Source organism: Temnothorax nylanderi, unplaced genomic scaffold (genome assembly GCF_030848795.1).
Source record: "Temnothorax nylanderi isolate EJ_2023f unplaced genomic scaffold, tnyl_v1.0 TNYL_tig0017_pilon, whole genome shotgun sequence".
Taxonomy (NCBI): Eukaryota; Metazoa; Arthropoda; class Insecta; order Hymenoptera; family Formicidae; genus Temnothorax; species Temnothorax nylanderi.
This window is the reverse complement of record NW_027249079.1, coordinates 779,001-802,170: the sequence shown is the minus strand read 5'-3', so window position 1 is coordinate 802,170 and position 23,170 is coordinate 779,001. Positions and strand designations below refer to the sequence as shown.

The following is a 23,170-nucleotide window of genomic DNA, read 5'->3' as shown; positions in this document are numbered from 1 at the left end:
TCCTTTCTCTTCCAATCCGACACAGGTACTCCCCGAAACAACTGTGTCCGGTGAGCACCTGCGTCAGATGGAAGGACAAACCGCGTCCCCTTCTGTCTGCCCAGTCTTGCAGACAGGGCCGGACGGCTTCGACGACCCTCCTCCCTGCAAGGGTGGGATTCTCGAGATAACGTTCCCACTCCTTCATGAGGGTCGTCCTTGCCTGGACACTTATATATTATACTGTTTCAATATATGTATATCAATATGTTGCATCCAGTAGTCCACCGGTCATACTTTTTCTAACGCGACGATGCATGTACACGCAATTTTTTTTTTTTTTAAGCAGAGAGGGGAAAATGCCTGACGCACACCCGCGTCGGCCGTCCGGCGGGGTAGTGTGGGGCTTGCACCCACTAAAAACCCCTCCCCTTCATTCTACAATATTAAGATTTCTAACAATATAAATAGTTGTTAATACATAAATATCTTAGCAAAAAAAAATATATATATGTATATTATTTGGAAATAACTAATTTTTTAAGGCTATGCTATATAAACTATTTATATTTAGCTGATGTGCAATTTAAACATAGAACGCGTTTTTAAAAAAATTTATCAAAAAACGCAGAAAAAAGATTTAAACTTACAAGTTTTATTTCAATACTTTGTGTTGCTGTTAATGAGCATGACGTAAAGACCACAATCACAGTTGAAATAATTGCATAAATCGTCGACTAACAGGTTTCATCACGGGGAAATATACATAAATGTAGGTTTCCTTTAATAAAAATATCAGTTGTATTTTGACGTCTTTTTTTTTCTCATATTTATATTTTACGACGTTTGTTATTGCGAATGATTTATAAAAATCAATGATATATAGTACGTGTGTACGTTACTTTTTAGTTTTAGTAGTACTTTTAGTAGTAATACTTTTAATAGTTTAGTTATTATAGTTGTAGAATAACGTGCGCACAACACTTAATATGCTTATGTTAATAGCAGCATATAATAAATCTAAATGTACTTTTTTAAATCTTTATTATAATTTGCATCTTATTACTTATTACGCATCATTGATAACAAGAAAATGCATGATTTTACAATTTCGTAGCATGATCACATATTACAACTTTTTATATATTCCGTGACAAGACCTGCTAGTCTACGATTTATGCAATTATTTCAATTGTGATTGCGGTCTTCTATATGAAATTGAAAAATTTATGCTTATTTTTCTCATTACTGGAAATCCATACTCGTTGCAAAGTAACATGACTTGCAAACATACATGCCTCTATTGAGACATAATGGATGCAATGTCATGATACAATGTAGAAAGTATTTCTGTCCATAATGACGGAACGATAAGATGCAATAAAACAATAATAGATTTAAAAAAGTATTGTATTTTATATTTTCTACAAAATTAATATATAAAAAGCATTATTTACATTATATTTTAAAATGATTCTGCGTTCTATGTTATTTTATTGCTTACTTTTTTACGCTTATGTATTGCAGTTTTTTTTATTCTATATCTTGCTACAATCTTGTAATTATTTCTTATTTGTTTAACAAATTACTCATTTTTCTACGGGTATTGCCTTTTTTTATAGCACGATTGTTATATCTCGTGCGAGAGTAAAATTTTATTTTTCGTCATAAATCGCAACGCTTGCAGTCGATGATTATTGTAGCACGCATTATTTTTGTCTAGCCATTCACAGTGTTTTTCATTTGTTGCATTTATACATTCATTCGTTATCTTTTCTAGAATTTGCTTTGATGGCCAATAATGTAGCCATACACGATTGAATGTCATTAATTGCGTTTGCATCCGCAATAAAAACTGCTGGTAATGCTAAAGTATTACGGACAGATACGTGGGATGCAACGGCTGATTTTACAGAAAATCTGAATAAAGTAATAGATGCTTGCAATTCTTACAGTCTAAAAGTTACACATGGCGGAAAACGACCATTGTCTCCCAAAAATCCTGACGTTGAATTGTTATTAACAGACTTTCTGAAATGTTGCTCAACATGGTCTACATCGCGGGACAAAGTATCAAAAATTCCTTGTTTAAAAGGCTTTATTTTAAATTTTAACTGTACAACTGTCAGGCATTTTCCCCTCCCTGCTAAAAAAAAAAAAAAATTGCGTGTACATACATCGTCGCGTTAGAAACAGTATAATATATAAGTGTCACAGTAGTACTATAAGTAATAATGAGTAACAGTTATAGCGAGTTGCATTGAATAAAATTATTCTCGATTCGTTGTCGTAAATCGTTTATTATAATATAATTATACATGTGTATCCCGGTGTATATAAAAAATGTTAAATGTGATAATTTGCATAAATTCTAAAGCGTGTCGGTCTTAAAACACATCAGCTGTTACGTGAGCGAGAGAGAAGGTATAAAAGTAAGCGAGTCGTCAATAAGAGCGAGTAGGACAGTAACAGGAGTGAGCGAGATAAGAACAACGGCGCGCAAGGAAAAGACTCGATGCTCGATCCTCGATCAGATCCCCACCCCCGAGCCTTCTGCATGTGTTATTCTCATCTCGCTCACTCCAACATATTGTCCTCGTACTAGAGGCAGGAGCCAATGCAAATATAAGAAGAATACCGAGTAATAATGCTGGGTCTACAATGCGAGTCGCAAAGTCGTGAGTCGCAAGAATTGACCAATCACAGTCGATTATTCTCCTCAAATTCGACTGTGATTGGTCAATTCTTGCGACTCACGACTTTGCGACTCGCATTGTAGACCCAGCATAAAGGTTATGCGGACACTGGGTGGGATATACCGAGTAAAGGCTGTGTGGACACTGGTACATTTGATCTTTTTATCATTTTCGCGGCATAAATAATAAATGACTGAATATTAAAATAAACATTGCATATGTTTTAGAAACTAGAAACCCTAAGCTTCAAGATGGTTTAAGTCATTTAGTACCAAGCATGCGTCTAAATAGGCTAAATTTGTATCACAATCTGAATTGTGGCTTAAGTGTGCGACCACTGGTACGTTTACCTTACTCGAGATTGACGAGGATGCCTAAATGCATAATATCTGTGCAGTGTTTAAAATAATTATTATAATTACTAAATACATCTTTTTGGTAAAATATATTTGTGTATTTATTATACTTTCATTTTAAAAAATTGTAAATCTTAAATTTTACTAATTTCAATTTATGTTTTAACAACTATTTGTATTTTAATAACAAAAATTTACTAACGATATTATTAAGTAGTTTTTCTAGTATTTCGCTGAACAATTATTTCAAACAAAGAAGTGACAACATCGCTCAAAAAATTCAAGTTATAAAAAAGAAAAGAAAGATAAAACGGTTCGAAAATAACAAAACTATAAATAAATGTGAATATTTCGTTTTTATTAAACATTAACATATACCTACGTTTGAGCCTAATTTATCAGATAATTTTTACAAAGTAAATTTGTAAGTAAACATAAAAAGTAAATTGATTTGTCCTAAACTATCAAACAAAAACTATTTCAATTATTCGCCGAATGTATAGACCGACACGTGCGGATATCTTTCCTTCCATTGATTAACCAATTGATTAACCAATTGATTTATATTACAGAAAACGAAAGAAATATTCTGCAGTTTAAAACATTGTTTCAAAATAACGGAACAATTATCAGGTATATCAAGTTTTATGTTAGCAAGACATAAATTTTTCAAGTTTTTGCACTGCGCTAGTAATTCCAACCGGTGATCAGTGAGGATAGTATGGGACAAATAAACGTCTTGCAAGTTTTGATAAGAGAGAAGTAATCTAAATAAGCTCTCATCATCAGCTGGGCATCCGTATCTGTAACAAAAATGATGTAATTAGTACAGTATTTTAATTGCAAAGAAAAAATTCATGTAACTTTTTCAAGATGTTCGCTAAAGAAGCAAACAAATTTCAATAAAGAATACAATAATGTGTGTTTTAAAAGAAAATGTAGCACACACACTTACAGATCAAGTTGCACTTTTTGTAAATTCTTACAGTTAGCGAGAGCATTAATACCCTCAGATGTAAGACGACATGCGTACAGTACTGACCCTAAGAGCACAGTTGACGGAAAGTCGACGGCAAGTCGACTTTTATAAGTCGACTTCTAGTCGACTTCTAAAAATGGCGGAAAGTCGACTAAAAGTCGACTTCTAAATAGTCGACTTCTAAAAATGGCGGAAAGTCGACTAAAAGTCGACTTCTAAATAGTCGACTTATAAAAAGACGGAAAACAGTCAAGCGGCGCGTCGCGCGTCATGCATCATCAATATGGCAGCGAATCTTGAGGAGGCTGGAGGACAGAGTGGACCAGAGTTTACGCGAGTGCGAGGAATACGTGCCGCGAGACAGGACACGATAAGACGCCAGATAGTTCTTGCAGGTATGGCGGATCAAGTCGCGAGAAAGGTTTTGCCCGACGAGGTAAAAGAGGATCAGGATAAGGCCAAGTGGAAACATGCTTACAGGTTAGGTATGGTGTGTTATTAATTATCATCGATAATTAAGACCTATTGAATGCGACCTCTCCATTCTGTATCATCTTTCAGAACACCAGAAATGAAGGAACCTGTGTTCATGCATTCTTCGTGCGTTCTACGGAAAATCAGTCCGGAATAGGTGGTTTATAAAGAGGTGTACGAAACGAATAAGATGTACATGCGAGGTGTCACGGTGATAGAACCCGAATGATTGCCGAAATTCGCCCATGCTATGCCATCTTAGTGAACCATTGGTTGATCCACCGCCAAGGTATTTTTATCACAATTGTTGCTTTATAATGTTTTTCCTACTTATTTATAAAGATATTTATAGATATAATCAATGAACCGGGAAGATCATTTGCCGCGTGTCTGGTACATTCGGAAAGGCCGAATGGGCACTACCATCGATGGATATAGAGCATCCGTGGACGGTGTCAAGTGGTTAGCGTATTTCTTCTTGGAGGGTCAAGTGTGCCCTAAGCTGAAACGATTTGTCCCGTCGCTGCTGACGACACCTGGGAGCATCACCAAGTCATGGGCCAGGTAAATCGTTATTCTATCTCCTTTTGATTTCACGTTGATTCATCGAATAGATTACATCAATTCAATACGATTTTTTCAGGTTGATACCACGCACTCAAGCAATAGTACAAACGCTGCAGTCGCAGGGAGTCGTGTCCAAACACAAACTGCTAGAAATCTGGGGTTCGGATAAAAAATGTGAGATTTTAATTTATAAAATAATATTTAGATATTATCATAGACTTCTATACAATACTAGACCGCTGACAGACATCTCGGCCGTGATGCTTGCCGCCATGTTGATTTTAGTCAAGATATGCTATACTACTATTCTATACAAGTGGTTTTATACAAGATTTCTATACAATAGTCTGGCATATACAGAATGTCCAAAAGAAAGGGTTTAATACTACAGGAGTAGTGGTTCGATTTCGGCATCCAAGTACGCTACACGTCGAAGGCATGACTTACAAACTTATTGATAACATGTACCAATATTTAACACAAAAACATTCGCCTGCTTCGTTATGTACTGTAATAACGAATGCAGATAAACGCACATCATGAGCAACTGAACACCCGATAGTGACTTATTGTTAATTCAATATGGCCGCACCCTTCACTAACACTTGCACCTTGCACTCGCATCAGCTTTTCGGCAGTGCGTCCATAGATGTTAGTGGTCTAGTATAAAAGTCTGTGGATATTATATATTTATAATAATATATATATATATATATATATATATATATAAAACAACATTATTATATATTTACAACATTATGATAATAATATGATATATATTTATATAGCTAATTTTGCATATTGTTTCGCGATTAACGCTGGAATGTTTTAATTTTAGTTCTGTTATTGTCAGCTTACCAGAAGTGGCTGCCGGAATCCGCGCACGCAGAAGTGGCACAGATATGGCCGCCTTTGTAATTAAGAATAAAACATTAGGAATGTAATTATACAGTTTTTTAGATAATTAAATTATTTTATATATGAAAAAAAATCGAAATGCATCAGTTTTAGCCCTCCAGCAAGGGGTCGATTGTGTATCTTGAAATAATGAGGTAAAAATTACAAAAGTGAGAAAATTCATTAGCGTATCTACGATTTTATTTATCAAAATCTAATAAAATCTGTTAACTTTTGTTATTTTTACCTCGTTTTAAGATACACAACCGACCTCCACATGTACGCGGCGGTTTATTTTATCGACTTTAAAAGTTGGCGGGAAGTCGACTTTTCGTCATGACGGGAAGTCGACTTTTCATCATGACGGGAAGTCGACTTTAAGTCGGTGGTTTTTGCGACATTCGCCGACTTCAAGTCGACTTCAAGTCGACTTTCGTCCTTAAAAATGTCGACTTCTCTGCCAAGTCAGTTTCGGTAGAAGTTGACTTCAAGTCGACTTAAAGTCGACTTTTTGCTCTTAGGGGAATCTATTACTTCCAAGTCATGACACGAATTTTCCAACTCTATTAGAACTGCATCGTCTATAAAGCCTTCAAAGTTTGCCGATAACTGACGAATCCGTTGATTATTTTGCAGTATTTTGCAAAGACGTTCGGTTGTTATACCAGTATGAGAAAGGTTTAAGTGTTCCAAATTATTTAGCCCCTCGAGATACGAAAAACCTTCGTCGTCTATGCCAGAATCACTTAGATCCAATTCTAAGAAAAATTTGTATTACAAATTGTCATACAATTTACCAATAATCTTGACAATTATATAGATATACTATATGCATATACCTTTCAAATTTTTGCATGTCTCTGAAGTTTTAAGTAGGACAGGATTTAAATGCCAGCCCCCAACTTTAAGATATTGGAAAACGCCCAACGCCATTCGAAGGAGAATCGTTTGTACCCGTTTGTACCTCCGTTTAAATCGTTTGTTTCTAAAGGGTTAAGGAGTTAGAGGGGGTGAAAAAAACGCCAGCCCCCAACTTTAAGATATCAGAAAACGTCCAACGCCATTCGAAGGAGAATCGTTTGTACCCGTTTGTACCTCCGTTTAAATCGTTTGTTTCTAAAAGGTTAAGGAGTTAGAGGGGGTAAAAAAACGCCAGCCCCCAACTTTAAGATATTGGAAAACGCCCAACGCCATTCGAAGGAGAATTGTTTGTACCCGTTTGTACCTCCGTTTAAATCGTTTGTTTCTAAAGGGTTAAGGAGTTAGAGGGGGTGAAAAAAACGCCAGCCCCCAACTTTAAGATATCAGAAAACGCCTAACGCCATTCGAAGGAGAATCGTTTGTACCCGTTTGTACCTCCGTTTAAATCGTTTGTTTCTAAAGGGTTAAGGAGTTAGAGGGGGTGAAAAAAACGCCAGCCCCCAACTTTAAGATATCAGAAAACGCCCAACGCCATTCGAAGGAGAATCGTTTGTACCCGTTTGTACCTCCGTTTAAATCGTTTGTTTCTAAAGGGTTAAGGAGTTAGAGGGGGTGAAAAAAACGCCAGCCCCCAACTTTAAGATATCAGAAAACGTCCAACGCCATTCGAAGGAGAATCGTTTGTACCCGTTTGTACCTCCGTTTAAATCGTTTGTTCCTAAAGGGTTAAGGAATTAGAGGGGGTAAAAAAACGCCAGCCCCCAACTTTAAGATATCAGAAAACGCCCAACGCCATTCGAAGGAGAATCGTTTGTACCCGTTTGTACCTCCGTTTAAATCGTTTGTTTCTAAAGGGTTAAGGAGTTAGAGGGGGTGAAAAAAACGCCAGCCCCCAACTTTAAGATATCAGAAAACGCCCAACGCCATTCGAAGGAGAATCGTTTGTACCCGTTTGTACCTCCGTTTAAATCGTTTGTTTCTAAAGGGTTAAGGAGTTAGAGGGGGTGAAAAAAACGCCAGCCCCCAACTTTAAGATATCAGAAAACGTCCAACGCCATTCGAAGGAGAATCGTTTGTACCCGTTTGTACCTCCGTTTAAATCGTTTGTTCCTAAAAGGTTAAGGAATTAGAGGGGGTAAAAAAACGCCAGCCCCCAACTTTAAGATATCAGGAAAACGCCCAACGCCATTCGAAGGAGAATCGTTTGTACCCGTTTGTACCTCCGTTTAAATCGTTTGTTCCTAAAGGGTTAAGGAGTTAGAGGGGGTGAAAAAAACGCCAGCCCCCAACTTTAAGATATCATAAAACGCCCAACGCCATTCGAAGGAGAATCGTTTGTACCCGTTTGTACCTCCGTTTAAATCGTTTGTTCCTAAAGGGTTAAGGAATTAGAGGGGGTAAAAAAACGCCAGCCCCCAACTTTAAGATATCAGAAAACGTCCAACGCCATTCGAAGGAGAATCGTTTGTACCCGTTTGTACCTCCGTTTAAATCGTTTGTTCCTAAAAGGTTAAGGAATTAGAGGGGGTAAAAAAACGCCAGCCCCCAACTTTAAGATATCAGAAAACGCCCAACGCCATTCGAAGGAGAATCGTTTGTACCCGTTTGTACCTCCGTTTAAATCGTTTGTTTCTAAAAGGGTTAAGGAGTTAGAGGGGGTGAAAAAAACGCCAGCCCCCAACTTTAAGATATCAGAAAACGCCCAACGCCATTCGAAGGAGAATCGTTTGTACCCGTTTGTACCTCCGTTTAAATCGTTTGTTCCTAAAGGGTTAAGGAATTAGAGGGGGTAAAAAAACGCCAGCCCCCAACTTTAAGATATCAGAAAACGCCCAACGCCATTCGAAGGAGAATCGTTTGTACCCGTTTGTACCTCCGTTTAAATCGTTTGTTTCTAAAGGGTTAAGGAGTTAGAGGGGGTGAAAAAAACGCCAGCCCCCAACTTTAAGATATCAGAAAACGCCCAACGCCATTCGAAGGAGAATCGTTTGTACCCGTTTGTACCTCCGTTTAAATCGTTTGTTTCTAAAGGGTTAAGGAGTTAGAGGGGGTGAAAAAAACGCCAGCCCCCAACTTTAAGATATTCAGAAAACGTCCAACGCCATTCGAAGGAGAATCGTTTGTACCCGTTTGTACCTCCGTTTAAATCGTTTGTTTCTAAAGGGTTAAGGAGTTAGAGGGGGTGAAAAAAACGCCAGCCCCCAACTTTAAGATATCAGAAAACGCCCAACGCCATTCGAAGGAGAATCGTTTGTACCCGTTTGTACCTCCGTTTAAATCGTTTGTTTCTAAAGGGTTAAGGAGTTAGAGGGGGTGAAAAAAACGCCAGCCCCCAACTTTAAGATATCAGAAAACGCCCAACGCCATTCGAAGGAGAATCGTTTGTACCCGTTTGTACCTCCGTTTAAATCGTTTGTTTCTAAAGGGTTAAGGAGTTAGAGGGGGTGAAAAAAACGCCAGCCCCCAACTTTAAGATATTAGAAAACGCCCAACGCCATTCGAAGGAGAATCGTTTGTACCCGTTTGTACCTCCGTTTAAATCGTTTGTTTCCTAAAGGGTTAAGGAGTTAGAGGGGGTGAAAAAAACGCCAGCCCCCAACTTTAAGATATCAGAAAACGCCCAACGCCATTCGAAGGAGAATCGTTTGTACCCGTTTGTACCTCCGTTTAAATCGTTTGTTCCTAAAGGGTTAAGGAATTAGAGGGGGTAAAAAAACGCCAGCCCCCAACTTTAAGATATCAGAAAACGCCCAACGCCATTCGAAGGAGAATCGTTTGTACCCGTTTGTACCTCCGTTTAAATCGTTTGTTTCTAAAGGTTAAGGAGTTAGAGGGGGTGAAAAAAACGCCAGCCCCCAACTTTAAGATATCAGAAAACGTCCAACGCCATTCGAAGGAGAATCGTTTGTACCCGTTTGTACCTCCGTTTAAATCGTTTGTTCCTAAAAGGTTAAGGAATTAGAGGGGGTAAAAAAACGCCAGCCCCCAACTTTAAGATATTGGAAAACGCCCAACGCCATTCGAAGGAGAATCGTTTGTACCCGTTTGTACCTCCGTTTAAATCGTTTGTTTCTAAAGGGTTAAGGAGTTAGAGGGGGTGAAAAAAACGCCAGCCCCCAACTTTAAGATATCAGAAAACGTCCAACGCCATTCGAAGGAGAATCGTTTGTACCCGTTTGTACCTCCGTTTAAATCGTTTGTTCCTAAAGGGTTAAGGAGTTAGAGGGGGTGAAAAAAACGCCAGCCCCCAACTTTAAGATATCAGAAAACGCCCAACGCCATTCGAAGGAGAATCGTTTGTACCCGTTTGTACCTCCGTTTAAATCGTTTGTTTCTAAAGGGTTAAGGAGTTAGAGGGGGTGAAAAAAACGCCAGCCCCCAACTTTAAGATATTGGAAAACGCCCAACGCCATTCGAAGGAGAATTGTTTGTACCCGTTTGTACCTCCGTTTAAATCGTTTGTTTCTAAAGGGTTAAGGAGTTAGAGGGGGTGAAAAAAACGCCAGCCCCCAACTTTAAGATATCAGAAAACGCCCAACGCCATTCGAAGGAGAATCGTTTGTACCCGTTTGTACCTCCGTTTAAATCGTTTGTTCCTAAAGGGTTAAGGAGTTAGAGGGGGTAAAAAAACGCCAGCCCCCAACTTTAAGATATTGGAAAACGCCCAACGCCATTCGAAGGAGAATTGTTTGTACCCGTTTGTACCTCCGTTTAAATCGTTTGTTTCTAAAGGGTTAAGGAGTTAGAGGGGGTGAAAAAAACGCCAGCCCCCAACTTTAAGATATCAGAAAACGCCCAACGCCATTCGAAGGAGAATCGTTTGTACCCGTTTGTACCTCCGTTTAAATCGTTTGTTTCTAAAGGGTTAAGGAGTTAGAGGGGGTGAAAAAAACGCCAGCCCCCAACTTTAAGATATCAGAAAACGCCCAACGCCATTCGAAGGAGAATCGTTTGTACCCGTTTGTACCTCCGTTTAAATCGTTTGTTTCTAAAGGGTTAAGGAGTTAGAGGGGGTGAAAAAAACGCCAGCCCCCAACTTTAAGATATCAGAAAACGCCCAACGCCATTCGAAGGAGAATCGTTTGTACCCGTTTGTACCTCCGTTTAAATCGTTTGTTTCTAAAGGGTTAAGGAGTTAGAGGGGGTGAAAAAAACGCCAGCCCCCAACTTTAAGATATCAGAAAACGCCCAACGCCATTCGAAGGAGAATCGTTTGTACCCGTTTGTACCTCCGTTTAAATCGTTTGTTTCTAAAGGGTTAAGGAGTTAGAGGGGGTGAAAAAAACGCCAGCCCCCAACTTTAAGATATCAGAAAACGCCCAACGCCATTCGAAGGAGAATCGTTTGTACCCGTTTGTACCTCCGTTTAAATCGTTTGTTTCTAAAGGGTTAAGGAGTTAGAGGGGGTGAAAAAAACGCCAGCCCCCAACTTTAAGATATCAGAAAACGCCCAACGCCATTCGAAGGAGAATCGTTTGTACCCGTTTGTACCTCCGTTTAAATCGTTTGTTTCTAAAGGGTTAAGGAGTTAGAGGGGGTGAAAAAAACGCCAGCCCCCAACTTTAAGATATCAGAAAACGCCCAACGCCATTCGAAGGAGAATCGTTTGTACCCGTTTGTACCTCCGTTTAAATCGTTTGTTTCTAAAGGGTTAAGGAGTTAGAGGGGGTGAAAAAAACGCCAGCCCCCAACTTTAAGATATCAGAAAACGCCCAACGCCATTCGAAGGAGAATCGTTTGTACCCGTTTGTACCTCCGTTTAAATCGTTTGTTTCTAAAGGGTTAAGGAGTTAGAGGGGGTGAAAAAAACGCCAGCCCCCAACTTTAAGATATCAGAAAACGCCCAACGCCATTCGAAGGAGAATCGTTTGTACCCGTTTGTACCTCCGTTTAAATCGTTTGTTTCCTAAAGGGTTAAGGAGTTAGAGGGGGTGAAAAAAACGCCAGCCCCCAACTTTAAGATATCAGAAAACGCCCAACGCCATTCGAAGGAGAATCGTTTGTACCCGTTTGTACCTCCGTTTAAATCGTTTGTTTCTAAAGGGTTAAGGAGTTAGAGGGGGTGAAAAAAACGCCAGCCCCCAACTTTAAGATATCAGAAAACGCCCAACGCCATTCGAAGGAGAATCGTTTGTACCCGTTTGTACCTCCGTTTAAATCGTTTGTTCTAAAGGTTAAGGAGTTAGAGGGGGTGAAAAAAACGCCAGCCCCCAACTTTAAGATATCAGAAAACGCCCAACGCCATTCGAAGGAGAATCGTTTGTACCCGTTTGTACCTCCGTTTAAATCGTTTGTTTCTAAAGGGTTAAGGAGTTAGAGGGGGTGAAAAAAACGCCAGCCCCCAACTTTAAGATATCAGAAAACGCCCAACGCCATTCGAAGGAGAATCGTTTGTACCCGTTTGTACCTCCGTTTAAATCGTTTGTTTCTAAAGGGTTAAGGAGTTAGAGGGGGTGAAAAAAACGCCAGCCCCCAACTTTAAGATATCAGAAAACGCCCAACGCCATTCGAAGGAGAATCGTTTGTACCCGTTTGTACCTCCGTTTAAATCGTTTGTTTCTAAAGGGTTAAGGAGTTAGAGGGGGTGAAAAAAACGCCAGCCCCCAACTTTAAGATATCAGAAAACGCCCAACGCCATTCGAAGGAGAATCGTTTGTACCCGTTTGTACCTCCGTTTAAATCGTTTGTTTCTAAAGGGTTAAGGAGTTAGAGGGGGTGAAAAAAACGCCAGCCCCCAACTTTAAGATATCAGAAAACGCCCAACGCCATTCGAAGGAGAATCGTTTGTACCCGTTTGTACCTCCGTTTAAATCGTTTGTTTCTAAAGGGTTAAGGAGTTAGAGGGGGTGAAAAAAACGCCAGCCCCCAACTTTAAGATATCAGAAAACGCCCAACGCCATTCGAAGGAGAATCGTTTGTACCCGTTTGTACCTCCGTTTAAATCGTTTGTTCTAAAGGGTTAAGGAGTTAGAGGGGGTGAAAAAAACGCCAGCCCCCAACTTTAAGATATCAGAAAACGCCCAACGCCATTCGAAGGAGAATCGTTTGTACCCGTTTGTACCTCCGTTTAAATCGTTTGTTTCTAAAGGGTTAAGGAGTTAGAGGGGGTGAAAAAAACGCCAGCCCCCAACTTTAAGATATCAGAAAACGCCCAACGCCATTCGAAGGAGAATCGTTTGTACCCGTTTGTACCTCCGTTTAAATCGTTTGTTCCTAAAGGGTTAAGGAATTAGAGGGGGTAAAAAAACGCCAGCCCCCAACTTTAAGATATTGGAAAACGCCCAACGCCATTCGAAGGAGAATCGTTTGTACCCGTTTGTACCTCCGTTTAAATCGTTTGTTCTAAAGGGTTAAGGAGTTAGAGGGGGTGAAAAAAACGCCAGCCCCCAACTTTAAGATATCAGAAAACGCCCAACGCCATTCGAAGGAGAATCGTTTGTACCCGTTTGTACCTCCGTTTAAATCGTTTGTTTCTAAAGGGTTAAGGAGTTAGAGGGGGTGAAAAAAACGCCAGCCCCCAACTTTAAGATATCAGAAAACGCCCAACGCCATTCGAAGGAGAATCGTTTGTACCCGTTTGTACCTCCGTTTAAATCGTTTGTTTCTAAAGGGTTAAGGAGTTAGAGGGGGTGAAAAAAACGCCAGCCCCCAACTTTAAGATATCAGAAAACGCCCAACGCCATTCGAAGGAGAATCGTTTGTACCCGTTTGTACCTCCGTTTAAATCGTTTGTTTCTAAAGGGTTAAGGAGTTAGAGGGGGTGAAAAAAACGCCAGCCCCCAACTTTAAGATATCAGAAAACGCCCAACGCCATTCGAAGGAGAATCGTTTGTACCCGTTTGTACCTCCGTTTAAATCGTTTGTTTCTAAAGGGTTAAGGAGTTAGAGGGGGTGAAAAAAACGCCAGCCCCCAACTTTAAGATATTGGAAAACGCCCAACGCCATTCGAAGGAGAATTGTTTGTACCCGTTTGTACCTCCGTTTAAATCGTTTGTTTCTAAAGGGTTAAGGAGTTAGAGGGGGTGAAAAAAACGCCAGCCCCCAACTTTAAGATATCAGAAAACGCCCAACGCCATTCGAAGGAGAATCGTTTGTACCCGTTTGTACCTCCGTTTAAATCGTTTGTTTCTAAAGGGTTAAGGAGTTAGAGGGGGTGAAAAAAACGCCAGCCCCCAACTTTAAGATATTGGAAAACGCCCAACGCCATTCGAAGGAGAATCGTTTGTACCCGTTTGTACCTCCGTTTAAATCGTTTGTTTCTAAAGGGTTAAGGAGTTAGAGGGGGTGAAAAAAACGCCAGCCCCCAACTTTAAGATATCAGAAAACGCCCAACGCCATTCGAAGGAGAATCGTTTGTACCCGTTTGTACCTCCGTTTAAATCGTTTGTTTCTAAAGGGTTAAGGAGTTAGAGGGGGTGAAAAAAACGCCAGCCCCCAACTTTAAGATATTGGAAAACGCCCAACGCCATTCGAAGGAGAATCGTTTGTACCCGTTTGTACCTCCGTTTAAATCGTTTGTTTCTAAAGGGTTAAGGAGTTAGAGGGGGTGAAAAAAACGCCAGCCCCCAACTTTAAGATATCAGAAAACGCCCAACGCCATTCGAAGGAGAATCGTTTGTACCCGTTTGTACCTCCGTTTAAATCGTTTGTTTCTAAAGGGTTAAGGAGTTAGAGGGGGTGAAAAAAACGCCAGCCCCCAACTTTAAGATATTGGAAAACGCCCAACGCCATTCGAAGGAGAATCGTTTGTACCCGTTTGTACCTCCGTTTAAATCGTTTGTTTCTAAAGGGTTAAGGAGTTAGAGGGGGTGAAAAAAACGCCAGCCCCCAACTTTAAGATATCAGAAAACGCTCCAACGCCATTCGAAGGAGAATCGATTGTACCCGTTTGTACCTCCGTTTAAATCGTTTGTTTCCTAAAGGGTTAAGGAAGTTAGAGGGGGTGAAAAAAACGCCAGCCCCCAACTTTAAGATATCAGAAAACGCCCAACGCCATTCGAAGGAGAATCGTTTGTACCCGTTTGTACCTCCGTTTAAATCGTTTGTTTCTAAAGGGTTAAGGAGTTAGAGGGGGTGAAAAAAACGCCAGCCCCCAACTTTAAGATATTGGAAAACGCCCAACGCCATTCGAAGGAGAATTGTTTGTACCCGTTTGTACCTCCGTTTAAATCGTTTGTTTCTAAAGGGTTAAGGAGTTAGAGGGGGTGAAAAAAACGCCAGCCCCCAACTTTAAGATATCAGAAAACGCCCAACGCCATTCGAAGGAGAATCGTTTGTACCCGTTTGTACCTCCGTTTAAATCGTTTGTTTCTAAAGGGTTAAGGAGTTAGAGGGGGTGAAAAAAACGCCAGCCCCCAACTTTAAGATATTGGAAAACGCCCAACGCCATTCGAAGGAGAATTGTTTGTACCCGTTTGTACCTCCGTTTAAATCGTTTGTTTCTAAAGGGTTAAGGAGTTAGAGGGGGTGAAAAAAACGCCAGCCCCCAACTTTAAGATATCAGAAAACGTCCAACGCCATTCGAAGGAGAATCGTTTGTACCCGTTTGTACCTCCGTTTAAATCGTTTGTTCCTAAAGGGTTAAGGAATTAGAGGGGGTAAAAAAACGCCAGCCCCCAACTTTAAGATATTGGAAAACGCCCAACGCCATTCGAAGGAGAATTGTTTGTACCCGTTTGTACCTCCGTTTAAATCGTTTGTTTCTAAAGGGTTAAGGAGTTAGAGGGGGTGAAAAAAACGCCAGCCCCCAACTTTAAGATATCAGAAAACGTCCAACGCCATTCGAAGGAGAATCGTCTGTACCCGTTTGTACCTCCGTTTAAATCGTTTGTTCCTAAAGGGTTAAGGAGTTAGAGGGGGTGAAAAAAACGCCAGCCCCCAACTTTAAGATATCATAAAACGCCCAACGCCATTCGAAGGAGAATCGTTTGTATCCGTTTGTACCTCCGTTTAAATCGTTTGTTCCTAAAGGGTTAAGGAATTATAGGGGGTAAAAAAACGCCAGCCCCCAACTTTAAGATATCAGAAAACGTCCAACGCCATTCGAAGGAGAATCGTTTGTACCCGTTTGTACCTCCGTTTAAATCGTTTGTTCCTAAAAAGTTAAGGAATTAGAGGGGGTAAAAAAACGCCAGCCCCCAACTTTAAGATATCAGAAAACGCCCAACGCCATTCGAAGGAGAATCGTTTGTACCCGTTTGTACCTCCGTTTAAATCGTTTGTTTCTAAAGGTTAAGGAGTTAGAGGGGGTGAAAAAAACGCCAGCCCCCAACTTTAAGATATCAGAAAACGTCCAACGCCATTCGAAGGAGAATCGTTTGTACCCGTTTGTACCTCCGTTTAAATCGTTTGTTCCTAAAGGGTTAAGGAATTAGAGGGGGTAAAAAAACGCCAGCCCCCAACTTTAAGATATTGGAAAACGCCCAACGCCATTCGAAGGAGAATTGTTTGTACCCGTTTGTACCTCCGTTTAAATCGTTTGTTTCTAAAGGGTTAAGGAGTTAGAGGGGGTGAAAAAAACGCCAGCCCCCAACTTTAAGATATCAGAAAACGCCCAACGCCATTCGAAGGAGAATCGTTTGTACCCGTTTGTACCTCCGTTTAAATCGTTTGTTTCTAAAGGGTTAAGGAGTTAGAGGGGGTGAAAAAAACGCCAGCCCCCAACTTTAAGATATTGGAAAACGCCCAACGCCATTCGAAGGAGAATTGTTTGTACCCGTTTGTACCTCCGTTTAAATCGTTTGTTTCTAAAGGGTTAAGGAGTTAGAGGGGGTGAAAAAAACGCCAGCCCCCAACTTTAAGATATCAGAAAACGTCCAACGCCATTCGAAGGAGAATCGTTTGTACCCGTTTGTACCTCCGTTTAAATCGTTTGTTCCTAAAAGGTTAAGGAATTAGAGGGGGTAAAAAAACGCCAGCCCCCAACTTTAAGATATTGGAAAACGCCCAACGCCATTCGAAGGAGAATTGTTTGTACCCGTTTGTACCTCCGTTTAAATCATTTGTTTCTAAAGGGTTAAGGAGTTAGAGGGGGTGAAAAAAACGCCAGCCCCCAACTTTAAGATATCAGAAAACGCCCAACGCCATTCAAAGGAGAATCGTTTGTACCCGTTTGTACCTCCGTTTAAATCGTTTGTTTCTAAAGGGTTAAGGAGTTAGAGGGGGTGACAACAATTCCTCCAAATATTTTTTAAACATTCTCCATGGTTGCAGTCACTTAATCTTAAATGCGTTAAACGCCTGCCGCAATTATCAAGAAAGTTTACGAAATCATTAACATCAAAGTTGCATCCTGTAAGATCTAATTGTTGCAAATATTTACATCTAGGTGTAAAATAACAAAATATATCGCACATATATTTGTCAGAGCTAATATATCGCATATTCAAACGTGTATAGAGTAGAGGATCCCGTGTTAAAATATCAAAGTGCCTATTATTTACTTCATTCATGCGGCATAATGTTACCACTTCTAAGTATTTAAATATTTTTAGTAGTATTTCATACTGTAAAGATAAAATATAATTAATATAATACAAAATAAATACCTTTAATACTTAAAGTACGAAATGTCATTGTAATAAATATTGTGATGAGAAATAGACTTCTTAGAATACTTTACAGGAAGCGCAGATAAACTGCAACGTGATAGCTCCTTGGATTCATCGGATGAGAGTTTCATACTCTTGGCACAAGTCGAATTACTTTTCAATAAAATACGACGCGGATATCTCTGATCAAGAGGTTGCTCATAACCAGGGATTACCTCCTGAGATACCTTTTTGTGCTTTAAATTATTCTTATACGAAATCCTTCTTATGTCGCTGCAAATATTATCAGAACAAATTAAGAGGATCTTGGACAGGGTACAATTACTGACAAAAACAGTCAGGGCTCGTTCTTTGAAACGGCTTTATAGATTGCAAAATCCTTTTACAGGAGTAAAGTATAGGTACTAATGAAGAGTGGAAATTTAAAAAATTAGTGATAATTGAAAAAAATGCTGTCCTCATAACCATATTTTCTAATATAAACAGTTGTATAGGTTATATATGTACAAAATGAAATGTTTCCACTCTTCAGAATACGTGCACAAACAAAAACATACCTTTGAAATTGAGATTGAAAGCCTGGAAAAAAAATCTGGGCTTTGAAGAAATCGTGTATATTTTCCACATAAATATACACGCAGGTTAGTAAGTGGAAATGGCACAGGTATCGAACAAGGACAGATGTCATTTCGTTAGACAAAGACAGATACAGGAAAAACAAAATTAAAAATGTTGACATCGACATCGAGAAAGTTCGGCCGTTACTCCAGTATCCCCTTAATTTTTAAATTAATTTTTATTATTAACAGAAAAAATGGATTAAAATATTATTTAATGTCAATGATAATAATACCTTTTATAAATAACACAATATTCAGGAAAATTTTGTTGCAGATGAACTATATCCAAGTGTGCACTTTTTGAATCTGCTGTTAAATTATGAACATCGTCGTGGTGTGAAGAGTAGATGCTGTTAATTCTTTTCAACAGATTACTTAAACTCTCGTTAGGATTTCTAGGAAGGATGAAATCTGATGTACCGATAAGCATCACAGCATCCAGTAGGGTACAAGTTTTATCTGAACTGCCCTTAAACACTAGTCTGAGCATTTTGGTTTTGAAGTTGCACGGATGCGACAACGGTGGAGAAAATAATCTTGATTGCGGGGGTACAATCTGAGACGATTCATCCCACAACTGAATCCAGTGATTATTGGAATCTTGAGCCGAAATTTGAATTACGCTTCCAGGATTAAATATTTCGTAAATACAGACTCTGACTGGATATACAGCTTCATGAAACTCGATATCTTTAAATAGAAAATATTATTATATTTACTCTCTTCTCAGCAAAAGCGTATCTTCCTTAACAATATCTTATTTATTGATTTAAATATTACATACCAATATATCTTTTTGTCGCATTATAATCGTATGATATGGGTCTCGTGACAGCTTTGTTTTGCCACGGAGATATTGAAACACCAGTACCATCCTTTAACGTCTATATTAGAAAATCAAAATTGTCAAATAGTAGAAAATCTTGTAATATATAATATATAGCGATTGACTCAACTTCCGAATAGCCTCTACCTCCGAATTTGATGAAACTTGCAGCAATTGTTGACCATTAGAGGACACGTTCATACTATAAAGGATTTTGTACGGAAACAAATAAGAACGGAGAAATTGGCGTCAAAAATTCAAAATTTTTATTCTAATTTATAGACAATTTAGTGGTTGAATTTTGATGAAATTTGAGTGGTGTAGGTTAATAGGTCCTACCTTACACCGATTTCTCTGTAATCACATGCGCATGCAAGAAATGTGCGAATTTGAAACATCATTGCGCGACAGAGGGCCTAAATAGGGATTGGAAAGCAAAGCGCCTAGGGGGGGGGTCCAAGGGGGCGAAGTCCCCCGGTGGGGGTAAAGGGGCGGAGTCCCCCGAAAGGAGGTCCAGGGGGGTTCGGAAAGGCGGAGCTGTGATATAACACTTTTCTATTGCAAAAGCAACATTTATTACGAAAACAAGACTTAATCTGGTAGAAAACTGTCGTGAAACAGGTGTTGGCAGAGAAGGTGGTTGTGGAGAGAGGGGCAACGTTCTACCTTGCGTAGAGGTCTTGCTAATCTTTTCCGTATCTATTTTTAGTATATTGTAGACTCATCTATTTAGTAAGGCGAAGATTTAGTAGATATATAAATCCTTATACACGCCAAGTGAATGGAACGTTCTACCTTGCGTACGGGGCCTCGCTAATATTTTCAATATTCATATTTTTAGTATATGGTAGACTCATGTATTTAGTAAGGTGAAGATTTAATACAGATATTCATTTATTATTAATCTATAGTCCGAAAGCGTTTTTCTCTTGTCATGAAGCATCTGTCGCTTAGCGGCTCGCGGCCACGACTGTGATTGCGATTACCGATTACGTCTCTTGACCAATGAGAAATGTCCGATTTTCGAGCAGCTTCTTTCTCATTGGTCAAGAAATGTAATCGCAATCGCAGTCGCGGCATCTCGCGGCTGCGAGCCGCTAATCTGATACGGGCTTTACGTGCTAAACTTGGTCTAGGTTTTCGTTTCTCTTTGCCGCTCCGACGTTTATATATAACTGTCTGTACACACATATTAATATGTAATCAGTAATCATTCATTAGTAATTAGTAAATCATACAATTTACCATTTGTATTTTTTTAATTTCTCCGTTCCTATTTGTTTTCGTACAATATCCTTTATAGTGTGGGTGTGTCCTTTAATGCTATACAATTGCTGTAAGTTTCATTAAATTTGGAGGTAGGGGCTATTCGGAAGACTTACCGGGATTAGCAAATGAAGTTGTCCGTCCAAATTTGGAAATTTGGGTGGCCCAATTATGTACGGGGCAGTACGGAATATGCTAAAACTCCCGTGCTCCACGGTAACAAATCTTTTCTTCACAAATTGATAGATGAAGTCAACACTATCCTCTTCTCCTACGGATACTCTGCCGACATAGGGATATCGACTACAACTCTCGCAATATGAAGATTTATTGTGGGTTGTCATATTGTCTGTCTAAAAAAAGACAAAAAATATGAAGAATAATAATCCTTTCTTTTTTAGCATATGCTAAAATGCATTATAATATCATACATATTTATAATTATAGCGTTAAGATTATATGTATAATGTAACAATAAATTTATCTTGTTTCCATTCGCATTGCTAAGTACTGACATCATTACATAGTCTGCATGTGTGTATTGAATATCATTAAATAATTAATTATTTTAAAGAAAATAACAGTTATTTTTTAATTTTGTTAATGTATAAAAATGTTCTTTTATAAATCTGAAATATCGAGAGCTCTGTGTTCTTCTACTACCACGTGGCACACACGCGTGCACGCGAGCACAAAAGAGAGAACAAAAAAAATACACAATTTAGATCGCTCACATTCGCCAGACTTACGCTTCGTTTCTAAATGACTATAAAGTTCCATTCTACAATAGTCGTAAGAGTAGATGTAAGACGCGTAAGCAGTAAGCTACTGACTAAGGCTGATGGCAGAGAAGGAGACGTGAGCGCTTACGTTTGTCGTAGACGTAGACGTGAACTAAAGCAGAGAAAAACGTAGTCGGTAAGGCTATGGTAGGCAATAGGCCTTACGACTACGTTTTTCTCTGCCTTACCCTACGTCCACGACTACGACACTTACGTCTCGTTCTCTGCCATCAGCCTAATGCTGGGTCTACAATGCGACTCACGACTTTGCGACTCGCATTGTAGACCCAGCATAATAAGATTTTTACAATTCAAGAATAATCGATTGTATTTGGTCAACTGCTAGTAATGCTCTTATACCGCATACTCTTACAGTTATTGTACAATAATAGGTTTAAAATTTTCCGAAATGTATTTTTTATTTTACTCAATGTATCTTTTATCTCATTTTCCGATACACGTTATAACATGTTCCACCACGTGGTACTAACGCATTCATTCCGATTCAATTTCACCAAATTTAATACAGAACCAATCGAATTTAATCGGTCATTTTCAGCAGGGATGAGTTTAAGATTTTTTTGAAATGTATTTTGTATCTTACTCAATGTATCTTTTATCTAATTTTCCGATACACGTTATAACATGTTCTACCACGTGGTACTGTGTTTCACACGGTAGAAGAACATACGGCATACACACGTTCACGTGCACCAAAGAAAAAAAATTGCAAAATTTAAATTGCTTATGTTTGCTACACTTACGCTTACGCTTTTAAATGACTAAAATTTTTCAAAATGTATTTTTTTATTTATTTAATGTATCTTTTACTGACCTAACCTTGTGACCGAACTTCGGGTCTGAGAATATTATAAACTCACTTTGAATTGAAATAACGGTCGCCACTACGTTTATCGTGTGAGCGTAGAACGCTTGAGAGCCAACAATGTACTCGAAAGCTGCTTAACTTCCTTCCTTCCTGTCTCGTACCAAGATACAAAATGTCCGCTGCTCAGCTTTACGCGTAGTAATGATCAATGTCCTCGGACAAGATCGCGCACTAACACTCGGTTCACGAACGATTTAGTCAAGGATTAAGATAAAGATTTATTTAAATAATTATATTGAATCTCGTTTTGAGTTAACAAAACAACGATATATATTTACTTCTTGCACACGAATACAATTATGCGTAAGCGATTGACGAATCAAACTGTTCGCGGGCGTTACCCGGGTCCCTAACAGCATTAATATCCTGTATATTTATAAAATATACATTTGCTGTTAGGAGTACAAATCTCGATCCTTCGGAATACGACGTTAATATCGGATTCAATTACTCGTAGAACGAACGCTGCGTCAAGACTTTTAATAGTAATCGCGTATCGCGAAACTATCTTTTCCCTGAGCGTATTATTTACGATCGCGAATAAACGATATACAATATTGCGCAATCTAAAATACTCTAAGACCGCACTCGACTATACGTCCGCAGTCTTCAACAACTAGGCGAGAAAAGACCTCGATCTATCCCGACCCGACCTCTCTTTCGAGCATCCGCAGCGAGCGCCTGGGCGGTCACGCCATGCACTTATGCACATCTGCCATCTTCTTTCTCTTTCTATCATGTAGCTGTCTCTCTCTCTTCGGCTCAACGGAAACTTTCTCTTTTGATGCAAACTGCAACTCGACCTTGATCAAAACATGCTAACAGAAAAATTCCTGAATTCGGGGCGTATCAGGCTTGGTCGGGAAGCGGGTTTGGCTGACGTGCTGGACCTGGGGCGAGGTAAACCGATCGGCGTTCTCGCGCCAGTCTCGGGGATCCGAGCTCGGTCCCGTGCCTTGGCCTCCCGCGGATTTTCCTTGCTGCGAGGCTTCCGTGGTGGCGCACAGTGGGATGAAATGCAAATCTAGCTGGACAAAACTAAAAAAAATCAATATTCTTAAATAAATCAAATAACATAGTAAAGTATTATTTATACTTGTATAATGCAGATTCTATCATAATAAGGCCGGTAAAATATTCTGATGTTGTTATAACAAAGCCCATAATAACAGTTTCTCAGAGCAACTAATTATTGGAAAATTATATTGTGTCTTTACATAATTATGAAAGTATATTATTGCAATTAAATTGTAATATTTTTGTGTTCATTTAAAAGGTTAAATTACGTTCTTTCAGTTTACGTTATGTGTTTTATTTTAATTCTTGTATGTTCAAAGAAATTTAATGAAAAGTAAGTATTACTTTTTA

General features: G+C 39.3%; 2 protein-coding genes across 5 annotated transcripts; one reads left to right on the top strand and one right to left on the bottom strand.

The window, feature by feature from the left end:
* The first annotated feature begins 4,287 nt into the window (after positions 1 to 4,287).
* On the top strand, positions 4,288 to 6,042 carry LOC139768624 (probable ATP-dependent RNA helicase DHX37). 3 transcript variants are annotated; one of them, XM_071699003.1, is made up of 5 exons: positions 4,288 to 4,495; positions 4,572 to 4,773; positions 4,837 to 5,048; positions 5,128 to 5,225; positions 5,905 to 6,042. In XM_071699003.1, the coding sequence occupies exons 3-5, from the start codon at positions 4,846 to 4,848 to the stop codon at positions 5,967 to 5,969; spliced, it is 366 nt and encodes a 121-aa protein (XP_071555104.1). In that variant the 5' UTR covers positions 4,288 to 4,495; positions 4,572 to 4,773; positions 4,837 to 4,845; the 3' UTR covers positions 5,970 to 6,042. The 3 variants fall into 3 exon arrangements, with proteins under 3 accessions (XP_071555104.1, XP_071555103.1, XP_071555106.1); XM_071699002.1 differs by having other exon boundaries at positions 5,890 to 6,042; XM_071699005.1 differs by lacking the exon at positions 5,905 to 6,042 and adding an exon at positions 5,287 to 5,608 and having other exon boundaries at positions 4,289 to 4,495.
* An 11,371-nt stretch (positions 6,043 to 17,413) lies between these two features.
* LOC139768567 (uncharacterized) lies at positions 17,414 to 22,660 on the bottom strand. Of its 2 annotated transcripts, XM_071698891.1 has the most exons (6): positions 21,795 to 22,660; positions 20,248 to 20,484; positions 18,824 to 18,923; positions 18,273 to 18,729; positions 17,977 to 18,195; positions 17,414 to 17,692 (listed from the first exon to the last, which is right to left on the bottom strand). In XM_071698891.1, the coding sequence occupies exons 2-6, from the start codon at positions 20,473 to 20,475 to the stop codon at positions 17,419 to 17,421; spliced, it is 1,278 nt and encodes a 425-aa protein (XP_071554992.1). In that variant the 5' UTR covers positions 20,476 to 20,484; positions 21,795 to 22,660; the 3' UTR covers positions 17,414 to 17,418. The 2 variants fall into 2 exon arrangements, with proteins under 2 accessions (XP_071554992.1, XP_071554993.1); XM_071698892.1 differs by lacking the exons at positions 17,414 to 17,692; positions 17,977 to 18,195 and having other exon boundaries at positions 18,197 to 18,729.
* Positions 22,661 to 23,170: the final 510 nt, after the last annotated feature.